This window comes from Watersipora subatra, chromosome 2 (genome assembly GCF_963576615.1).
Source record: "Watersipora subatra chromosome 2, tzWatSuba1.1, whole genome shotgun sequence".
Taxonomy (NCBI): domain Eukaryota; kingdom Metazoa; phylum Bryozoa; class Gymnolaemata; order Cheilostomatida; family Watersiporidae; genus Watersipora; species Watersipora subatra.
In genome coordinates, this window is record NC_088709.1 from 36,654,721 (window position 1) to 36,676,576 (window position 21,856).

At 33.9% G+C, this 21,856-nt stretch overlaps 1 protein-coding gene across 5 annotated transcripts in view; it reads right to left on the reverse strand.

The window, feature by feature from the left end:
• The window catches only part of LOC137386895 (ubiquitin carboxyl-terminal hydrolase 48-like), a 120,166-nt gene that overhangs the window by 73,854 nt on the left and 24,456 nt on the right, over nt 1-21,856 (reverse strand). For all 5 annotated transcript variants that reach the window (XM_068073094.1, XM_068073095.1, XM_068073093.1 and 2 more), the window contains 5 exons: nt 21,510-21,692; nt 18,063-18,164; nt 9,882-9,979; nt 6,759-6,995; nt 5,495-5,676 (listed from right to left, as the gene is read on the reverse strand). In XM_068073094.1, the coding sequence (XP_067929195.1) occupies nt 5,495-5,676; nt 6,759-6,995; nt 9,882-9,979; nt 18,063-18,164; nt 21,510-21,692 (802 nt within the window). The remainder of the gene's footprint in view (nt 1-5,494; nt 5,677-6,758; nt 6,996-9,881; nt 9,980-18,062; nt 18,165-21,509; nt 21,693-21,856) is intronic.

The window sequence follows — 21,856 nt, forward strand, 5'->3', positions numbered from 1 at the left end:
TAAACTAATACAATGTAATGTTAATAACATACTGCACTGAAGTTGGGCTCTTTAATAACCACCATATAAACTAATACAATTTAATGTTAATAACATACTGCACTGAAGTTGTGCTCTTTAATAACCACCATATCAACTAATACAATGTAATGTTAATAACATACTGCACTGAAGTTGTACTCTTTAATAACCACCATATAAACTAATACAATGTAATGTTAATAACATACTGCACTGAAGTTGTACTCTTTAATAACCACCATATAAACTAATACAATGTAATGTTAATAACATACTGCACTGAAGTTGTGCTCTTTAATAACCACCATATAAACTAATACAATGTAATGTTAATAACATACTGCACTGAAGTTGTGCTCTTTAATAACCACCATATAAACTAATACAATATAATGTTAATAACATACTGCACTGAAGTTGTGCTCTTTAATAACCACCACATAAACTAATACAATATAATGTTAATAACATACTGCACTGAAGTTGTACTCTTTAATAACCACCATATAAACTAATACAATGTAATGTTAATAACATACTGCACTGAAGTTGTACTCTTTAATAACCACCATATAAACTAATACAATGTAATGTTAATAACATACTGCACTGAAGTTGTGCTCTTTAATAACCACCATATAAACTAATACAATATAATGTTAATAACATACTGCACTGAAGTTGTGCTCTTTAATAACCACCATATAAACTAATACAATATAATGTTAATAACATACTGCACTGAAGTTGTACTCTTTAATAACCACCATATAAACTAATACAATGTAATGTTAATAACATACTGCACTGAAGTTGTACTCTTTAATAACCACCATATAAACTAATACAATGTAATGTTAATAACATACTGCACTGAAGTTGTACTCTTTAATAACCACCATATAAACTAATACAATGTAATGTTAATAACATACTGCACTGAAGTTGTGCTCTTTAATAACCACCATATAAACTAATACAATTTAATTTTAATAACATACTGCACTGAAGTTGTGCTCTTTAATAACCACCATATAAACTAATACAATATAATGTTAATAACATACTGCACTGAAGTTGTGCTCTTTAATAACCACCATATAAACTAATACAATGTAATGTTAATAACATACTGCACTGAAGTTGTACTCTTTAATAACCACCATATAAACTAATACAATGTAATGTTAATAACATACTGCACTGAAGTTGTACTCTTTAATAACCACCATATAAACTAATACAATGTAATGTTAATAACATACTGCACTGAAGTTGTGCTCTTTAATAACCACCATATAAACTAATACAATATAATGTTAATAACATACTGCACTGAAGTTGTACTCTTTAATAACCACCATATAAACTAATACAATGTAATGTTAATAACATACTGCACTGAAGTTGTACTCTTTAATAACCACCATATAAACTAATACAATGTGATGCTAATAACATACTGCACTGAAGTTATGCTATTTTAATAACCACCACATAAACTAATACAATTGAATGCTAATAACATACTGCACTGAAGTTGTGCTCTTTAATAACCACCATATAAACTAATACAATTGAATGCTAATAACATACTGCACTGAAGTTATGCTCTTTAATAACCACCATATAAACTAATACAATGTGATGCTAATAACATACTGCACTGAAGTTGTACTCTTTAATAACCACCATATAAACTAATACAATGTGATGCTAATAACATACTGCACTGAAGTTGTACTCTTTAATAACCACCATATAAACTAATACAATGTAATGTTAATAAGATACTGCACTGAAGTTGTACTCTTTAATAACCACCATATAAACTAATACAATTTAATGTTAATAACATACTGCACTGAAGTTGTACTCTTTAATAACCACCATATAAACTAATGCAATTTAATGTTAATAACATACTGCACTGAAGTTGTACTCTTTAATAACCACCATATAAACTAATACAATATAATGTTAATAACATACTGCACTGAAGTTGTACTCTTTAATAACCACCATATAAACTAATACAATATAATGTTAATAACATACTGCACTGAAGTTGTGCTCTTTAATAACCACCACATAAACTAATACAATTGAATGCTAATAACATACTGCACTGAAGTTGTGCTCTTTAATAACCACCATATAAACTAATACAATGTGATGCTAATAACATACTGCACTGAAGTTATGCTATTTTAATAACCACCATATAAACTAATACAATATAATGTTAATAACATACTGCACTGAAGTTGTGCTCTTTAATAACCACCACATAAACTAATACAATATAATGTTAATAACATACTGCACTGAAGTTGTGCTCTTTAATAACCACCACATAAACTAATACAATTGAATGCTAATAACATACTGCACTGAAGTTGTGCTCTTTAATAACCACCATATAAACTAATACAATGTGATGCTAATAACATACTGCACTGAAGTTATGCTATTTTAATAACCACCATATAAACTAATACAATATAATGTTAATAACATACTGCACTGAAGTTGTGCTCTTTAATAACCACCACATAAACTAATACAATTGAATGCTAATAACATACTGCACTGAAGTTGTGCTCTTTAATAACCACCATATAAACTAATACAATGTGATGCTAATAACATACTGCACTGAAGTTATGCTATTTTAATAACCACCATATAAACTAATACAATATAATGTTAATAACATACTGCACTGAAGTTGTGCTCTTTAATAACCACCATATAAACTAATACAATGTAATGTTAATAACATACTGCACTGAAGTTGTACTCTTTAATAACCACCACATAAACTAATACAATGTGATGCTAATAACATACTGCACTGAAGTTGTGCTCTTTAATAACCACCATATAAACTAATACAATATAATGTTAATAACATACTGCACTGAAGTTGTGCTCTTTAATAACCACCACATAAACTAATACAATTGAATGCTAATAACATACTGCACTGAAGTTGTGCTCTTTAATAACCACCATATAAACTAATACAATGTGATGCTAATAACATACTGCACTGAAGTTATGCTATTTTAATAACCACCATATAAACTAATACAATATAATGTTAATAACATACTGCACTGAAGTTGTGCTCTTTAATAACCACCATATAAACTAATACAATGTAATGTTAATAACATACTGCACTGAAGTTGTACTCTTTAATAACCACCACATAAACTAATACAATGTGATGCTAATAACATACTGCACTGAAGTTGTGCTCTTTAATAACCACCATATAAACTAATACAATTGAATGCTAATAACATACTGCACTGAAGTTGTGCTCTTTAATAACCACCATATAAACTAATACAATGTGATGCTAATAACATACTGCACTGAAGTTATGCTATTTTAATAACCACCATATAAACTAATACAATATAATGTTAATAACATACTGCACTGAAGTTGTGCTCTTTAATAACCACCATATAAACTAATACAATGTAATGTTAATAACATACTGCACTGAAGTTGTACTCTTTAATAACCACCACATAAACTAATACAATGTGATGCTAATAACATACTGCACTGAAGTTGTACTCTTTAATAACCACCATATAAACTAATACAATGTAATGCTAATAACATACTGCACTGAAGTTGTGCTCTTTAATAACCACCATATAAACTAATACAATGTAATGTTAATAACATACTGCACTGAAGTTGTACTCTTTAATAACCACCATATAAACTAATACAATTTAATGTTAATAACATACTGCACTGAAGTTGTGCTCTTTAATAACCACCATATAAACTAATACAATTTAATGTTAATAACATACTGCACTGAAGTTGTACTCTTTAATAACCACCATATAAACTAATACAATTTAATGTTAATAACATACTGCACTGAAGTTGTGCTCTTTAATAACCACCATATAAACTAATACAATTTAATGTTAATAACATACTGCACTGAAGTTGTACTCTTTAATAACCACCACATAAACTAATACAATTGAATGCTAATAACATACTGCACTGAAGTTGTGCTCTTTAATAACCACCATATAAACTAATGCAATTTAATGTTAATAACATACTGCACTGAAGTTGTACTCTTTAATAACCACCATATAAACTAATACAATATAATGTTAATAACATACTGCACTGAAGTTGTGCTCTTTAATAACCACCACATAAACTAATACAATTGAATGCTAATAACATACTGCACTGAAGTTGTGCTCTTTAATAACCACCATATAAACTAATACAATTGAATGCTAATAACATACTGCACTGAAGTTGTACTCTTTAATAACCACCATATAAACTAATGCAATTTAATGTTAATAACATACTGCACTGAAGTTGTACTCTTTAATAACCACCATATAAACTAATACAATATAATGTTAATAACATACTGCACTGAAGTTGTGCTCTTTAATAACCACCACATAAACTAATACAATTGAATGCTAATAACATACTGCACTGAAGTTGTGCTCTTTAATAACCACCATATAAACTAATACAATGTGATGCTAATAACATACTGCACTGAAGTTATGCTATTTTAATAACCACCACATAAACTAATACAATGTGATGCTAATAACATACTGCACTGAAGTTGTGCTCTTTAATAACCACCATATAAACTAATACAATTTAATGTTAATAACATACTGCACTGAAGTTGTGCTCTTTAATAACCACCATATAAACTAATACAATGTAATGTTAATAACATACTGCACTGAAGTTGTACTCTTTAATAACCACCATATAAACTAATACAATGTAATGTTAATAACATACTGCACTGAAGTTGTACTCTTTAATAACCACCATATAAACTAATACAATGTAATGTTAATAACATACTGCACTGAAGTTGTACTCTTTAATAACCACCATATAAACTAATACAATGTAATGTTAATAACATACTGCACTGAAGTTGTGCTCTTTAATAACCACCATATAAACTAATACAATTTAATTTTAATAACATACTGCACTGAAGTTGTGCTCTTTAATAACCACCATATAAACTAATACAATATAATGTTAATAACATACTGCACTGAAGTTGTGCTCTTTAATAACCACCATATAAACTAATACAAGTTAATGTTAATAACATACTGCACTGAAGTTGTGCTCTTTAATAACCACCATATAAACTAATACAATGTAATGTTAATAACATACTGCACTGAAGTTGTACTCTTTAATAACCACCATATAAACTAATGCAATTTAATGTTAATAACATACTGCACTGAAGTTGTACTCTTTAATAACCACCATATAAACTAATACAATATAATGTTAATAACATACTGCACTGAAGTTGTGCTCTTTAATAACCACCATATAAACTAATACAATGTAATGTTAACAACATAACGCACAGAAGTTGTGCTTTTTCAATAATAACACACCAACTTACAATGTTTTCTCCGAAGAAGCTTGCGAAGTGATCAATGATTGTATTATTTTATGGTCTTCTTCCACCTTTTCCTTATATTTCCTCCATTTGAGCTGATTTTTCAGGCACTCGTAGCAGAGACTGTCCCGCCTGTTCAATACCACAGTCTTGGCATCGCCATAGGTTTTGTATATGAACTCTCCCTGGCAACAACAAACATACTGTACTTTTAGGACTATTTGCCCCTACTTTTTTGATGTTTTGCGCCATGCAGCTTACATAAGGGTACAGTTCTTCTGTGGTTTTTTTCTATCACCACCATGGCGCATTAACCAGAATCTCCGGTTAGTGCACCTCTAACGGTGAAAAAAAAAAAACGCCTAACGGTACTGTTCCAATAGGCACTGGGTTAATAAGTGTCGATTAAAACGGAACAGTGCCAAACAGCACCGTTCCGTTTTAAACAGCAACGTTGCTGTCATGTTCAAAAGCACCGTCCTGAGTGCTGCAGCCTATACAACGGTGTGGCCTATGTATTGTTTTATTAACGTTTTTTTTAAACAAAGCAGATGCGGCTTACATAGGGGTGCGAATCATAGTCCGAAACTTAGTAACATAGCACGGTACTACTAAGAAAGAAATATAACATGAAATATAGCACGAAAAGCATATTAGAATGCCTGCAGGCGAGCAGCATGCCAAACCTAAAACATAGTCTGCTTTCATCTGTATGCAAGTTGTGAAGGATTACTGACTGGTAAACTCTGAAACTATCCAAAAGTAAGTAGCTCCAAATATCAATTAAAATTCAGAGCTATACTAGAAATACAGAATAAGGAGTTACATAATCTGTCTATAGCTCAGATCTTAGCATTTATGACAGGAGTTATCATAATTGTCATATGAATAGAATGGCTTGTTTGTTAGTGCACATGACGTGATAACCCCAACAATTACAACGATGGCATCCCACACCATCTCTATATTTGCTTTATTTAAAGGTAAACTTTGATTACGTATAATTCAAGACAGGGAAAGCACATAAAAAAGCTTTTCCGCAGAATAAAACATCTTATTCACATCTGAAGCATTGCGTCATCAAGAATGAACAATGTAAAGACTTGTTAATTGAAAAACGATAGTAGAACAAAAATGTGGATGCTGAACTTTTGTCTCACTATTCTATAGTGTGGCAAGCTATGCCCCGCTGAAGTCTACATCAAAGCTCACAAATTACATCGCATACAAAACTATTTAAAAAAAACAATACACGATTCAAAAGCACCTTTTTTTCCGAGATGACCTTGTATTTTCTGTAGAGAGACCAGTTGAGTTTACCATGCCGACAGAGCAGAGGAAAGGTCTCTATCGGTTTTATATCCATCCAGTCATCAAGCATCTCAGTTAGCCAAGCAAGAGGCAGGAAGTGATAGTTCTCATTGGGCCTACTGGATGGCTCAAGACCATCCCTCAACTCGGCTATCTCATCCTTTTTCATCTCAACTCTCACCATCTGCTCAGTCTGCAAAAACGTCATTCACGCAATAACTAGCATTCATTTTAAAAGACTGGAGAAAAAACGTTCACAATCTGACTAAAAGAAACTCTGGTTATTAAATGTGGAAGCTAAATAAATTTATATCATGGGCCGGAAAATTGACTAAAATTTCTACACTTACAAATACGGCAGCAATAAAGGCAGATCAACATACCGCAGCAAACTAATCTACGTCTCCCAAAGGAGACACAACAACAGATAGCAGCATACTGATCTATGTCTCACAAAGGAGACACTACAATAGATAGCAGCATACTCATCTATGTCTCACAAAGGAGACACTACAATAGATAGCAGCATACTCATCTATGTCTCACAAAGGAGACACCACAATAGATAGCAGTATACTCATCTATGTCTCACAAAGGAGACACCACGATAGATAGCGGCATACTCATTTATGTCTCACAAAGGAGACACTACGATAGATAGCAGCATACTCATTTATGTCTCACAAAGGAGACACTACGATAGATAGCAGCATACTCATCTATGTCTCACAAAGGAGACACTATGATAGATAGCGGCATACTCATTTATGTCTCACAAAGGAGACACTACGATAGATAGCAGCATACTCATTTATGTCTCACAAAGGAGACACCACAATATATAGCAGCGTACTCATCTATGTCTCACAAAGGAGACACAACAATAGATAGCAGCATACTCATCTATGTCTCACAAAGGAGACACCACAAAAGATAGCGGCATACTCATTTATGTCTCACAAAGGAGACACTACGATAGATAGCAGCATACTCATCTATGTCTCACAAAGGAGACACCACAATAGATAGCGGCATACTCATTTATGTCTCACAAAGGAGACACTACGATAGATAGCAGCATACTCATCTATGTCTCACAAAGGAGACACTACGATAGATAGCGGCATACTCATTTATGTCTCACAAAGGAGACACTACGATAGATAGCAGCATACTCATTTATGTCTCACAAAGGAGACACCACAATATATAGCAGCGTACTCATCTATGTCTCACAAAGGAGACACAACAATAGATAGCAGCATACTCATCTATGTCTCACAAAGGAGACACCACAAAAGATAGCGGCATACTCATTTATGTCTCACAAAGGAGACACTACGATAGATAGCAGCATACTCATCTATGTCTCACAAAGGAGACACCACAATAGATAGCGGCATACTCATTTATGTCTCACAAAGGAGACACTACGATAGATAGCAGCATACTCATTTATGTCTCACAAAGGAGACACTACGATAGATAGCAGCATACTCATCTATGTCTCACAAAGGAGACACAACAATAGATAGCAGCATACTGATCTATGTTTCACAAAGGAGACACTACAATAGATAGCAGCATACTCATCTATGTCTCACAAAGGAGACACCACAATATATAGCAGCGTACTCATCTATGTCTCACAAAGGAGACACAACAATAGATAGCAGCATACTCATCTATGTCTCACAAAGGAGACACCACAAAAGATAGCGGCATACTCATTTATGTCTCACAAAGGAGACACTACGATAGATAGCAGCATACTCATTTATGTCTCACAAAGGAGACACTACGATAGACAGCAGCATACTCATCTATGTCTCACAAAGGAGACACCACAACAGATAGCAGCATACAGATCTATGTCTCACAAAGGAGACACAACAATAGATAAGAGCATACTCATCTATGTCTCACAAAGGAGACACTACAATAGATAAGAGCATACTCATCTGTCTCACAAAGGAGACACCACAATAGATAAGAGCATACTCATCTATGTCTCACAAAGGAGACACTACAATAGATAAGAGCATACTGATCTATGTTTCACAAAGGAGACACTACAATAGATAGCAGTATACTCATCTATGTCTCACAAAGGAGACACTACAATAGATAGCAGCATACTCATCTATGTCTCACAAAGGAGACACTACGATAGATAGCAGCATACTCATCTATGTCTCACAAAGGAGACACAACAATAGATAGCAACATACTCATCTATGTCTCACAAAGGAGACACAACAATATATAGCAGCATACTCATCTACAGTGGTGTGCATAAACTTGGAATCACCAGTTAAATCGTCAAATATGTATGTTTATATGCTGTTGTCTAAGAAATTCTTTGGAGTTAAGTGCCTCAACCCCATCAATATATATATATCATTTGAAAGGGAAAATTCTGAAGAACAAGATGATGCCAAATATTCGAAAATATTCTCAGATTTTTATCGCTGGGGGTGGATCTACCGAAAGGCAGACTTATTGCAGGCTATGAATGTTGTTAGTGAAAATTGATAAAATAGGATACAAACAAACTCTTTTATACAAATTGGTGGCCCTGAAAAGGGCCGTTGGGTTATTGTTGGTCTTCAGAAGGACTGGTAAGGTGTCTTGAGCTGAGCATTAGTATTTTATTGGCCAGCCCTTGTTCTTGATCACCATCTGACACCGTCGAGGCATGCCGTTTACCAACTTTCTGAGCTCTTCAGGAGTGATGATGTGATGCCAAGGATTAATATAAATCACTCAGAAATGATTGTGTTAAATCAATCAATGCATTGTTTGAAAGCACATCTTCTGCTGATCAGATTGATATATAATATCTGGCATGGCATCATAATTGGCGGAAAATAGAAAGCAAATGGAAGATCCATTCGATATAGAGTGAACAAAACAATGTGATTCCAAGTTTATGCACACCACTGTATGTCTCACAAAGGAGAGACCACAAGAGATAGCAGCTTACTAATATGTGTCTCACAAAAGAGACACTACAATCGATAGCAAAATATTCATCTATGTCTCACAAAAACATTGGCCATAAAAACTTCACACAAACCTGCTGCATCTCAGCTGCATGACTCTTCAATGACAACTTGAAATTCTCCTCTTCTACTCTCTCAAGAATAGCTTCGGGTACAGGGCTTGGTGTGAGATCTAAAAAAGATTTGTTGTGAATAGAGTTGTGTACAATTTTGAGTAGTATCTGGTATAAATAGCAAATCACAACAAAACAATATTAACAAATCATATACCGTAAAACTTCAACTGAACACCATGGCATTATTTTTCAAACCCCTTCTATCGTGGCATTCAAATAAAGGTGGTGTTCAAATAGAGGTGGTGTTCGAATAGAGGCTGGCGTTTTACTCTTCAAATAACTTGTCAAAATTTGGGGAAGATATATTTCGCCTTTTCACGGTCAAGGCAAATGTAGCTAATTTTTTGCCCTCTTTTACCGGTGGAGCGATATTAAACCTTTTGGATGCAATCTATCTGCTAACTTACCTCCAACTCGTCAAGGATTTTTCAAGAAATATACATTGAAAAGCCAAAAAATATCTTCACCAGTTGGTGTCTAACTATCTATCACTCGCAATTGATCCGTGATGATATTATAGACTGTGTACTGCTTTGCAATTTGTTGAAGATTTCAATTTTTACTTGATTATAAATTTGAAAACATTTCTATCATTTATCTATGTTTAACAATGTTGCATAAAAGCTCATTGCACTCCTTGATATGTTTGCTACAGTTTGCAGCAAAAAATACCTTGTTATGTGAAAAAAGAGGGTTATGAGCATTAGTTCATTGTAATATCAGATTACCAGAGTGAAGCTATCAAATAATATGCCATAAATTTGCAATTCTATATGTTTTATAATCCCACGAACAAACAAGCGGAGCGAATGTTTGAGAGTTTTTATGATAAATGCATGTGCACACAACTTACGGAAATTATTCAGCAACCCTCGCAAACCCTCGTATCGAAATCTCATCAACAAATTTAACCATTTTTGTGTAGAGTCGTCAAAGCATAATAACGATACAAAACAGATACAAGTCTATTTGAATATGTTCTTAAGTCTTTGAAAATTGTTGACATATTCTTAAACCTTACCCATCCTATCGGATTATACACAAATAGACAGATTAATTTGGCAGAAAATCGTTGTTAAAACTGGCCAAGCCTCACTTTTATCAACATTAAGACCATCAAACAAAATGTCGAGCAACAGAAAAGAGAACAATTAAATTGTGCGCATTTCACGAAAAAATAACGCGCACATTTCACCAGTCTATAGCATTGTCGAATTGGCGACGGTTTCTGTATTTAACGTAGACGTAAAGAAATCGTTTCTTTTTTGCCGATTTCAAAGCAACTGACCTTTTGGAAACTTTTGAGTATTTTGGTATTCTAACTGATGTCCAAAGCAGTGAAAGTAAAGGAAATGACGATGATGTTTTTTCTAACGATTATTATGAGATTATTACAATATTTAATTCTAAGTTTGGATATTCTTCTTGATACTTCTTGATATTGTTAGCCATGACGTTGCGAAATGTAGCAAAATTGTGCTTTGGTTTTCTAATATTACTGTATTACTATTACTAAGTTTGGAAATTCTTCTTGATATTGTTAGCAATAACGTTTTGAAATGTAAACAAAATTGTGCATTGGTTTTCTATTATTACTGTATTACTATATTAATAATATTGGTTATTTTAATAATATCAGAGCATTTTACTTCTAATATTGCATTTCTCCTATTGCAGGGGGAGAGATACAAACATAATCTTTTCATTTCATTACTGCTGTTATTCATGACCAAACACTTTTTAAATGGATTTTCTAAAAATCTATATAAATATCAGAACTTCTTGATATTGTTAGCTATGACGTTTTGAAATGTAAACAAAATTTTGCATTGGTTTTATATTATTACTATATTAATAATATTGGTTATTCTAATAATATCAGTGCATTTTACTTCTAATATCGGCCAATATTGCATTTTTCCTATTGCAGGGGGAGAGATATAAACATATATGTTCCTTTCATTATTGCTGTTTGTTGTATATAATAACAACCACACCCAATACATTACAGCTACCATTGCAGTTATACTATTGCACTGCAGTGCCATTTGACTGCTAATATTGCATTTCTCAACCATCAGTACCCTTTCTTTTTTCCAATATTACTTTGGTCGTGGGCTGTATGACGGTGGAATTTCTAGTGATAATACATGATATCAAATGCTACAAATATAAACTCATGAACAATTGGCATAAACGAACCTTATAATACATGCAGAAACAAAAATTAATGCTTTTGAAACAAAAATAATGCCTCGTTTGCCCGGCCAGTTCGGTTCGGATTGTTGCTTTCAATGAAACTAACATATTCTGATTATTCACCACCTTCCACCATGTATGCTGACATCAACCTTTCTTCTGCACCACTGAACTAGTCGATATTAACTTCGAAAAACTTTTTCAGCAGAGCCAAATGTTTACGCTTGTGAAATGCACAACTACATATAATGATGAACTTTTAGGGTCAAGAGTTAAGTTTGTGTGTTCACCACAACTTTTAGCCTAAAACTAGTCACTGATATACCATCGAGAATGTAAACCGTTTTTCGATATACGTACTTGGAAGTATCAAAACTGTGTTAAACAAAGAACCACTAGTAACCCGAGACAGTTATTAATTGTTTCTACGGTGTTGCAAAGTTTTAACAAAAAAAAACAAAAAAGCTCTCGAGTTGGAGCTTTGGATTTGGACAACAAGAGAATTATTTGTTATTGATGTAAACGGCTCCTGATTAATACGATTTTGTGAACACCTTCCTACTGATCACTTGCTATTATGGGCTCGTAAGTGTGAGAGTGGTGGTCAAATAGAGGTGGCGTCATATATTCTTTTAAAGTGGCGGTCAAATAAAGGTGGCGTTCAAATAGAGGTGGCGTTCAAATAGAGGTGGCGCTCAATTAGAGGTTTTACGGTATATATCGGTACCAGAATATATCGTACCAGACTATATCGTACCGGACTATATCGTACTGAACTATATCGTACCGGACTATATCATATCGGACTATATTATATCGGACTATATCATACCGGACCATACCGTACCAGACTATATCGTGCAGGACTATATCGCACAGGACTATGTCGTATCGGACTATATCGTACCAGACGATATCGTACACGGTATTGAGTACATCGTCGAAATAAAGGGATCCCAACCTCCAGCGTTTTCGCGATAGCTGCTATTAACCCTTTGAACCCTAACGGCCAGTTTTCAGGCCTTCACATGACTTTGTTTACAAAAGCTGTTTTTAAAAAACAGCAAAAACCAATCAAATTAATTTTTGCACAGAACAACAGACCAAAAATTTCATTTCCACTTGTAACAGCTTTAAATATCTTTACCTACTTTCTTTGTTTTAATAAAAAAATTTATTGGAATGACATCGCAAAAAGTCGATACGACTCATTTGTTGGTAGGTCATAAATGATTTTGATGCAAATAACGAATTTTATGATACCACTTATAATTTTCCAGTATACTTTGAGTCATGAAATGATGATGATGAACAAGTGCTAAATGAATACCTGCCCTAAATGAATATGCTGCTACCGTAAATTTTTACAAGTTTTGTAAAACTTTACGAACTTTCATAGTTTTAGCCCAAATTATGGGGAAGTAATGTTTTTTTTTTGTTTGATGACATTTGCTGTGGGTTGCTCAAATTTTTTATAAGTGCTTTACCAAATATCATTGTATTATGAGCACGTTTTGATATATTTAAAAGTTTAAAAACTTCGAATCGTTTTTTCGCTTTTAAAGCTTGTAATCACATGTTCACATATTTTTACATACATTTATACAACACAGCAAAGTAAGACATGGTGAATCCTTTAATACCAAATAACTGTAATGTGAATTTTGTTGCAAGTCAACTTTTAAGTTGAAATCAAATGAAACATCTGCTTCACAACCAGTAGCGTGCATCTTACTGACTCCAAACTTATTTTAGCCCCACGCAGTAATCCTATATTATCTTACTTTGCTAGTATATATATATTTCTCGAAGTGTCTTCTGTTTTCGGTATGTCCAGCTAAAGCTGTTAAAATTTTGGAATTTCCACATTATGCTGAACTTGAACTCACGAAAAGCGCGAACACAGATTGATAATTCAACGATTTAACCGCGAGACCACGGAAGCTCATACAATTACTCACTCTTTATACATAACGTATACATCGTTTTCCGTTTTCACATCAAAATGATGTAATAATTACATCTCTATTAACTGTTAGCTCTATGAAGCGCGATGCTTTTTTGTCCTCGCAGTATTAGGGCTAATTTGTTTTTGGCAAAGCAATATCAACAATAGACTTTATCCATATTAGAATTTAGCGATTTTATTCTATTAACTCTATAAAAAACGATGCCTTTTTTGCATTTTTGCGAACCTCTTATTTCCAGCTTTTCGTATGGTTCAATTGCTAAATCACTGTAAAGGTTAAGCTGTAAAGGTAAATACTTTTCACGTGGACAGTTGTATTATCTCGAGTAGGAAGGCCTCTAGATTCTCTCACATTTACATATCGTCGTACCAGTATCATCGTATTCAGAGTTTTGATGAATAGCTGCTGGTAGAACAGCAACTTTTTTATACACACGCTTCTATGCAAGAATTATTATTATTTATTGAACATATTCATAATTTTTATTTTGTTATCTCAGTTCGTACTAATTGTATCATTACCGAACCATCTCTTAAAAGACATCAGCAAAACAGACTCCCTTTATCTATTACTTGCTAATTACTTTAGATTTACATCTAAAACCTTTTTATAGTCGTTTATTTTTTTCAAATTATTTGACCCGCACGAAGCATTTTCCTCATGATATATAGTTTGAAAGTTACAGTTGTTTGACAAAGTTTGAAACCTTTACAGCTATTTTACTTTCTCTCAACTTATTTCAACTGCACAAAAGACTTTTCTCATGATATCTAGTTTGAAAGTTAGAATGGCAAATGTTGCTATATATGTATATTGAACACAGATAAATTTTCTGTGCAAAGACTTTTTTATTACCCGGGCAAGGCCGGGTAGTACAGCTAGCATCTACTATAAAAAGAGAAAAAAATCTGTCCGTATATTTGTGCGCGTGTGTTAGTCCATCTTATAGAGCGGTCTTTTCTTTTTTCGATTCGGTCATACGAAGCGAACTGAATTAATATGAGTACCATACTTTTCTGACTATTAGCCCCTACTTTTTTCTGATGATTTGAGTCATGCGGCTTATTTAAGGGTGCGGCTATTTTGTGGTTTTTTTCTCTTACCGCTAGGGCGCATTAACCGGAATCTCCGGTTAGCGCGCCTCTAGCAGTGCGCCTCTAGCAGTGAAAGAAAAAACGAAACAATGCCTAACGGTACTGTTCCGTTAGGCACTAAGTTAAAAAGTGTCGGTTGATATGGAACAGTGCCTAACGATACTGTTTCGTTTTAAACAGCAAAATTGCTGCCGTGTTAAAAAGCACTGTCTTGAGTTCTGCGGCCTATTCAAAAGTGAATTAATATGAGTAGTAAATAAAACTAATAAATTAAATAAAATTTACTTTTCATTAAATAAATTAATGAGTAGTAAATTTAATTACTAAATTTAATTAATAAATGAGTAGTAAATTAATATTTACTGCCAATTGAAGGTCACGAGAAAGTTTGTCGTTTCCGGCCACCTAGACAATTGTTTGCTTCGAAAATTACCTACTAAATTTCTACTTCAAAAAAGGGAAGGACTTCTCATTCGATGTTGTATTGTCTATGAATTGCAACATCTCCACTAGATAGTAAACGTGTTCATTTCCTTCCGCTACTGAGTTACTTTTCGTTTTTTCCAGCTACGAGTACTACAGCAACCACAGAACTTGCACGGGTACTCCGAGCGTTGCAATAGGCAATGGTGAGAAAAAGAGAACAGCTGGTATCGGCTTACTGTCACCCTGCTTTAACCATGGCCGGCTGTACGCTGCCTGCTCAAAAGTAGGCACAAGCCGAAAACTATTTGTTCATACAACCGACAGAAAAACAAAAAATGTCTATCCGCAAGTGTTGTGTTGCATTAACATGGTGTTATTGTTGTCATGCTTGCATTGAATTAACATTATGTTATTGTTATGACATGCTTGCATTGAAATAATATAGTGTTTTTGTTATGTCATGCTATGTTCTTTATGTTCTGCTATACCTACATATTATCCACGCGCAGCATTTTCTAACATATTCTTTAGCATATATATTTTCAGGCATTCGTTTTCCTCAATGTATCTCATAGAAAGGCTATCATATTGGCATAGTTTTATTATTGTAAGGTGCTAACGCTGTATCTGCCATGACATCATACTGTCTGAGCTGTTATACATATAAATTTTATCAACACAACCACATTACTGTTGCACTGTTTGTATGTATATACTATATCAAACCACAGGCTATAGACGAACAACTGGTGAGCCATTGATTAGTGTTTTAAGCATTTAGAAGGTTCCATTCAATAAATGCTGGCGATGGCAAACTATTTTGCCGAATTTCTTGAAAGATGCAAAATTTTTCCATACTGTCAGTTTGAAGAACTTCTGTGTGCCTAGCAATGTCAATTTCACCATCAGTTCTCTGTACAAAAATAGGACAACTCCAATATGAGTGGTTTGAGACTGATGCATTGTAGGCTAGCTGTAAAACACATTGCAAATTTCCATTGTTCTCCCCCACTTTATTAACATGTATGACTGCATATGTGTATGCATACTCTGATCAGGGCAACGATTTCAGTAGACTTCATATTTGGAGTTGTTTTACAGTATGAAAGACAACTCTCGATAAACTTCTTGTTGTACATGAATCTGTACAGGTAACTCAGCTAGCGGTTCGGGTCCGTGGTGTCACTCAAAAATGCGCGTGAGATCTTTTTCGCCCGGCACGGCGCGGCGCTCCGGATGAACGAGTTGGTGAATGCGAGGCGATTGATTGCGAGACGAGTGCAAGCGCGCGATTGTCAACTGCTTGGCGGGTAAAGACTGGTCGGCCGAGTCGGGGACTCAGCGGCAAAAGCGCGCGCGATCGTCAACTGCAAATATAGATGGGTATGAATGGATGCATGAATCTAGACGTATGGATCTAGAATATTTACTAAATTTTACACGCATCTAGCTGAATAACACATTGCAGATTTCCATGATTTTTCTCTCAACATTATTGACATGTATGACTGAATATGTGTAGGCATACTCTGATCATGGCAAGAATTTCAGAAGACTGCATATTTGGAGTTTTTTTACAGTATGAAAGACAAATCTCAATAAACCGTTTGCTGTACGTGAATCTGTTGCCGTAGACAATGCAGCTAGTCTATATACAGCAAAACTCGGCTAACTCGACCTTCACGGGACCGACGGAAAGTGTTCGAGTTATCAGAGCGTTCAAGTTATGAGAACACTGTCATAAGTGCATGTATTATTGTATTTATCAGTACATATACAAACTATATATAAATCAAAAGCATTGATTGCTTGTTGCAAGTTAAGGGACCTCTCATGTAATGTTTTGACAATTTTTATCGTAAAGTATAAATATTTCCGTTTTATCAATTGAGATTTGTTTGTTTCAGGTGACTGCTAGGAGGTTTTCAGATTAAAATAGGCAAAACCTGATCGCGGTTGAAACTCAGAAAAAAAGACATTTTTTATTTTGAGCGTTTTAACAAAAACCAGTTTTGCCGAATTTTCTTAATTAAAGTTTATCTGAAGGTTACCTCGCTTCTCCTTGCTTGCGGAGGGCTATCCCCAAGCGGATGTTTGGTAAAATTCGATTTTTTGCAAATCTTTAGAAAAGTCGTTAACAAAAATATTTTGCCGATAGTGATAATAATGACGCCTAAGAACTACTAAAAGTTGTTGTTTATCTCTATGGCTTGGAATAAAGGAATATTCTAAAGCGATAATAACCGTCTCCGTAGCCATTGGGCAAAACAACTGTTCGCGTTAAGAGGTTAAGGTCGAGTTATCGAAAGCAATTTATCATTGCGTGGGAATGGAGCAACCAAATCCGTTCAAAATAACCAGGTGTTCGAGATATCCGAGGGCGAGTTATCCGATTTTCACTGTATATATATATATATATATTTAAAGTTTGTCCTAATCGATAAACATACCTTTATTTGATCTTATAAAGGATTTTTTCTGGTAGACGAGCATATATGCGTTTCTTGAACGGTTTCCTCTCTTCTTGCTCTCAGTAGCAGAAGATCCAGTTTCTAAAAGGTCATAGAACTTGTGCAATGTAGTAAATACTGGTATGAATACATCAAATCAAAAAAGGATTTTCATACAAAAAGATGAAATGAAACAATTTTCAGTGAAAGTATTAATTGGGAAATAAATCAAATAATCAAATAGCAGCACAATAGTCAGCCAGGGCTGTATAAATAGGTACAGACAACTTCTCTCTACTTACTAGATTACCATTTTTTCTGAAATTACCAAGCGGCTCGAGTATTTTAAAACTTTCATATAGAAAAGATGGGAGGAGCGTCAAGCAACATAAACTTCCTAAATTCCTATAAATGATACTATGCCTCTCTCTCTTTCAGCTTAAGTCAACTATGAACAACAGATACAGCAGACGCCTCTGTAAAGTATATCTCCTATAACATAAATTCCAGATAACGCAAACAAATTATACAAATATTTTGCTTCGGTCAAGGTAATAAATTCATTATAACGTTATGCGTAAAATCAGGGCAAGTTATCAAATTGTATTTGAATGGTAACATATCTCGCCGCACTTTCGAGAAAAAAACTACATACATATAGCGTTGTATCCGTTATACATACAACTTCAATGACATTTTAGTTCGTCGTGATAGATGTGATCAGATGTGTTGACAAACAGAGAATAGGCAGCTGCGCAATCATTTATAAATACTTGAAGGCAATTGATTGGCGCAGGTGTTACACCATCAGTCTACCATTCTGAATTTCATGAGTTGGTGTATCATCAAAAGTTACCTTTAATCCTAACCTTCACTCCCAGATACAGCTAGATGACGAATAGATACACACTGCTCTTCTTACAGTAAAAATATATTTCTGTTTTAATTTATTGTAGACGTATAAAATATTTGTTTTCAGTTTAATTTTGTAGAATAGACTTTCCTGTCTAGAAAAAAATAATAGAATAGGACCATTTGGACCATAAAAATTTGGTCATACAAAAAAGACAGCAGAATAGACTTTGCTGCCCTTTTGTATGGCCAAAAGGGTGAGTTTAATAGTTATCACATTGTATGATTGACACCTACTACTGCTTGGTACTAGCTACTGTGATAAATACCACATACATATGTTTAGTAGTTTCGTGTTACAAGATAAAGAGTTATTTTGCTTTTAAAAATCTGTTAAATTTGATGTTAAGCCAAGTAGAGTTGCCTCGATTTCAATATCGGAATCGGTATCGGTGCCGATATGGGTGTTAAGTATCTGAATCGGTATCGACCGATATTTTCTTAAAAAATCAGAAACTTCAGATACTTTTTGCAGATCAACTATTTAGCAAAAAACCGTATTTTAGCCTGCTGCACTAATCAAAATCATCTGCTGCAGGTTCCTTACTTTCACCTCATGAATTCCAAGCCTGTCACACAATCTATTTCATGTCTATAGCCTGATAAACGTCAACACAGCCAAGGAATCTTTTGGCTTTAGACAGGACGTAATCAACAAGTGCAGTATTCCCCAATTACAGCGATATGATTTATTGCAGCCAATCACGAACAAGAGACCCATGATGGAAACAAGAATGCGTGCGTGCGGTGTAACATTTCTATGTACTAGCATTACGAAAGTAATTTGAGCAGTCAATGCATAAAGTTATTTACGTATCTCTCTTGATCCTGATGATATGATGTATCGTTTGCATCGCATAAAATAACCTGAGTGGCTTATCGGTATTTAGCCTGTCCTCCATCATATGTTGCAAGTGAATCCTTCTTCAGTGCGACTGGCTACATCGCTAGTGATGGAAGATAAGGACGTCTCACTGAGATAATTGAATCACTAACGGTAATTTAGATAAACGTTTATTTGCTCTAAACTTGTACCGGTGCATCAGTTCGTTCAGCAGTAGAAGACAGACTTCATTATCACAGAGAAAGATGTACTGCTAACAGTAATTACCATTATTAATAGCAGATTACAAGAAACATGGACTGTTTTGTTACTAGATGCACGGTATGTCAGTATGTGAATTTAATATACATGTATATCTTTTTCCATAAATACAAACAAATAAATGCATCAATATTTATATTTTTTTTGCATTAAATTTATATTTGCATAATAAAATTAATGATTATCTATGCAACACAAAAGATCTGAATCGGTATCTGAATCGGATTATTTTTCTATAAGAATCGGTATATCGGATCGGTATCTGAATCGGCTGGTGAAGTTAGAATCGGGGCATCTCTAAAGCCAAGTACATTGAGTCAGACACACTATATTTGGTTTAAATTCCCAACTCCTTCTTTAGAATTGCAAGTCATCATGATTAAATATTGTCCAAAAAAAGCCGTCAACACTGTAAAAAAAGATTAATACTAGCAATTTTCAATTCAGTTCAAGTTTTGTGGAGGCAGTGTTCCCAAGTATTTATAACAACAGGAATAAGCAGCTAGTCAACTAAAAAAAAAACAATGCAAGATGTTTTTAGTTGACGTACCGATACGTTTATGTTTCCGTAATTTGAAACACAACTATTTCATAGGAAATAAACTCTTACATGTATTTGAATTGTTAGAACGAGTCATGGAGATAATTTAAATAAGAGTTTGCTTCCCACGGTTAGACAACTACCAGTAGCTCTGCATATTTAATCCAGGACAAGTGAGCTTGCGGTTGTTATTTCCTTTTATGAGACTTATGGACTGAGAAATTAAAATGAATGATATAAAACTCTTTGTAAAGTAATCCATTTGAATGGTATCCTCTGGGTTAGAATGGTAATTTCCAACAAAGAGTTTAAATGTGTTATTCAAAGCTTTGGCGACAAATAATTTCATTTCAATGTATAGCCTTAGAAGACAAGAGCACAAAATACGTTAACAGATTGGACTTTATTTAAATGAAAATCAATGCAAGTGGTAATTACCAAACTGTGAAATATTCGGCCTACAAAATGCTGCAATCAACCGTAATTCTAGTTGCCAATCAATATAAAAGAGAAAGATATCCAATGATATAAAATGTTTGGTGAATTTGCAAAGATCTTAAAACAAATTAGGCAATTTACATGGTTTTTTACTGTTCGTATAACGTAAAATCCTATAACATAAAAGTTCCAAATAATTAGTGCTGGAACGGATTATTAGTCCTGGAACGGAGTAAAACGTGCCACATCTGAACTTACTCAACCTTTATATATTGAGTAGAGTTCATAATACCCTTATATATGGGGTTGCAAGAGTACCAAATGTATAATTAAACGAAACCTAGAAAAAAAGTTATTTGTTTCATAATTTCCTTTAAAAAAATCTATGAGCAATTTTATTTATTATATCATAATAATTAAAACAAAAGTGTCTAATTTTGCTCTGACAAACCTCCAGAGAGTTCGAGTGACTCTTCATCAGACAAATTTAGCTTTTTTCCCTTCAATTTGATAACGTTGGCATCATTGAAAGAATACCAGTGGTCTTCTTTGTGGATATGGGCGGTGTAATGGCCACTGAAAGCTGTCACCCCAGAATGCATCAGCACAGCGGTCAGTTCATACTTGTGTTGATCTGGAAAATATAACAAAGCATCAGTGAATAAAAATGTTGAGTAATTAATCAGAAACATTACAAGTGTTACATTACAAGTACAGTAAAACCTCGTTCTCGGCAATAATCTGTTCCAAAACCCTGTTCGAAAAGCGATTTGTTCGAACACCGAAATGATTTTTCCC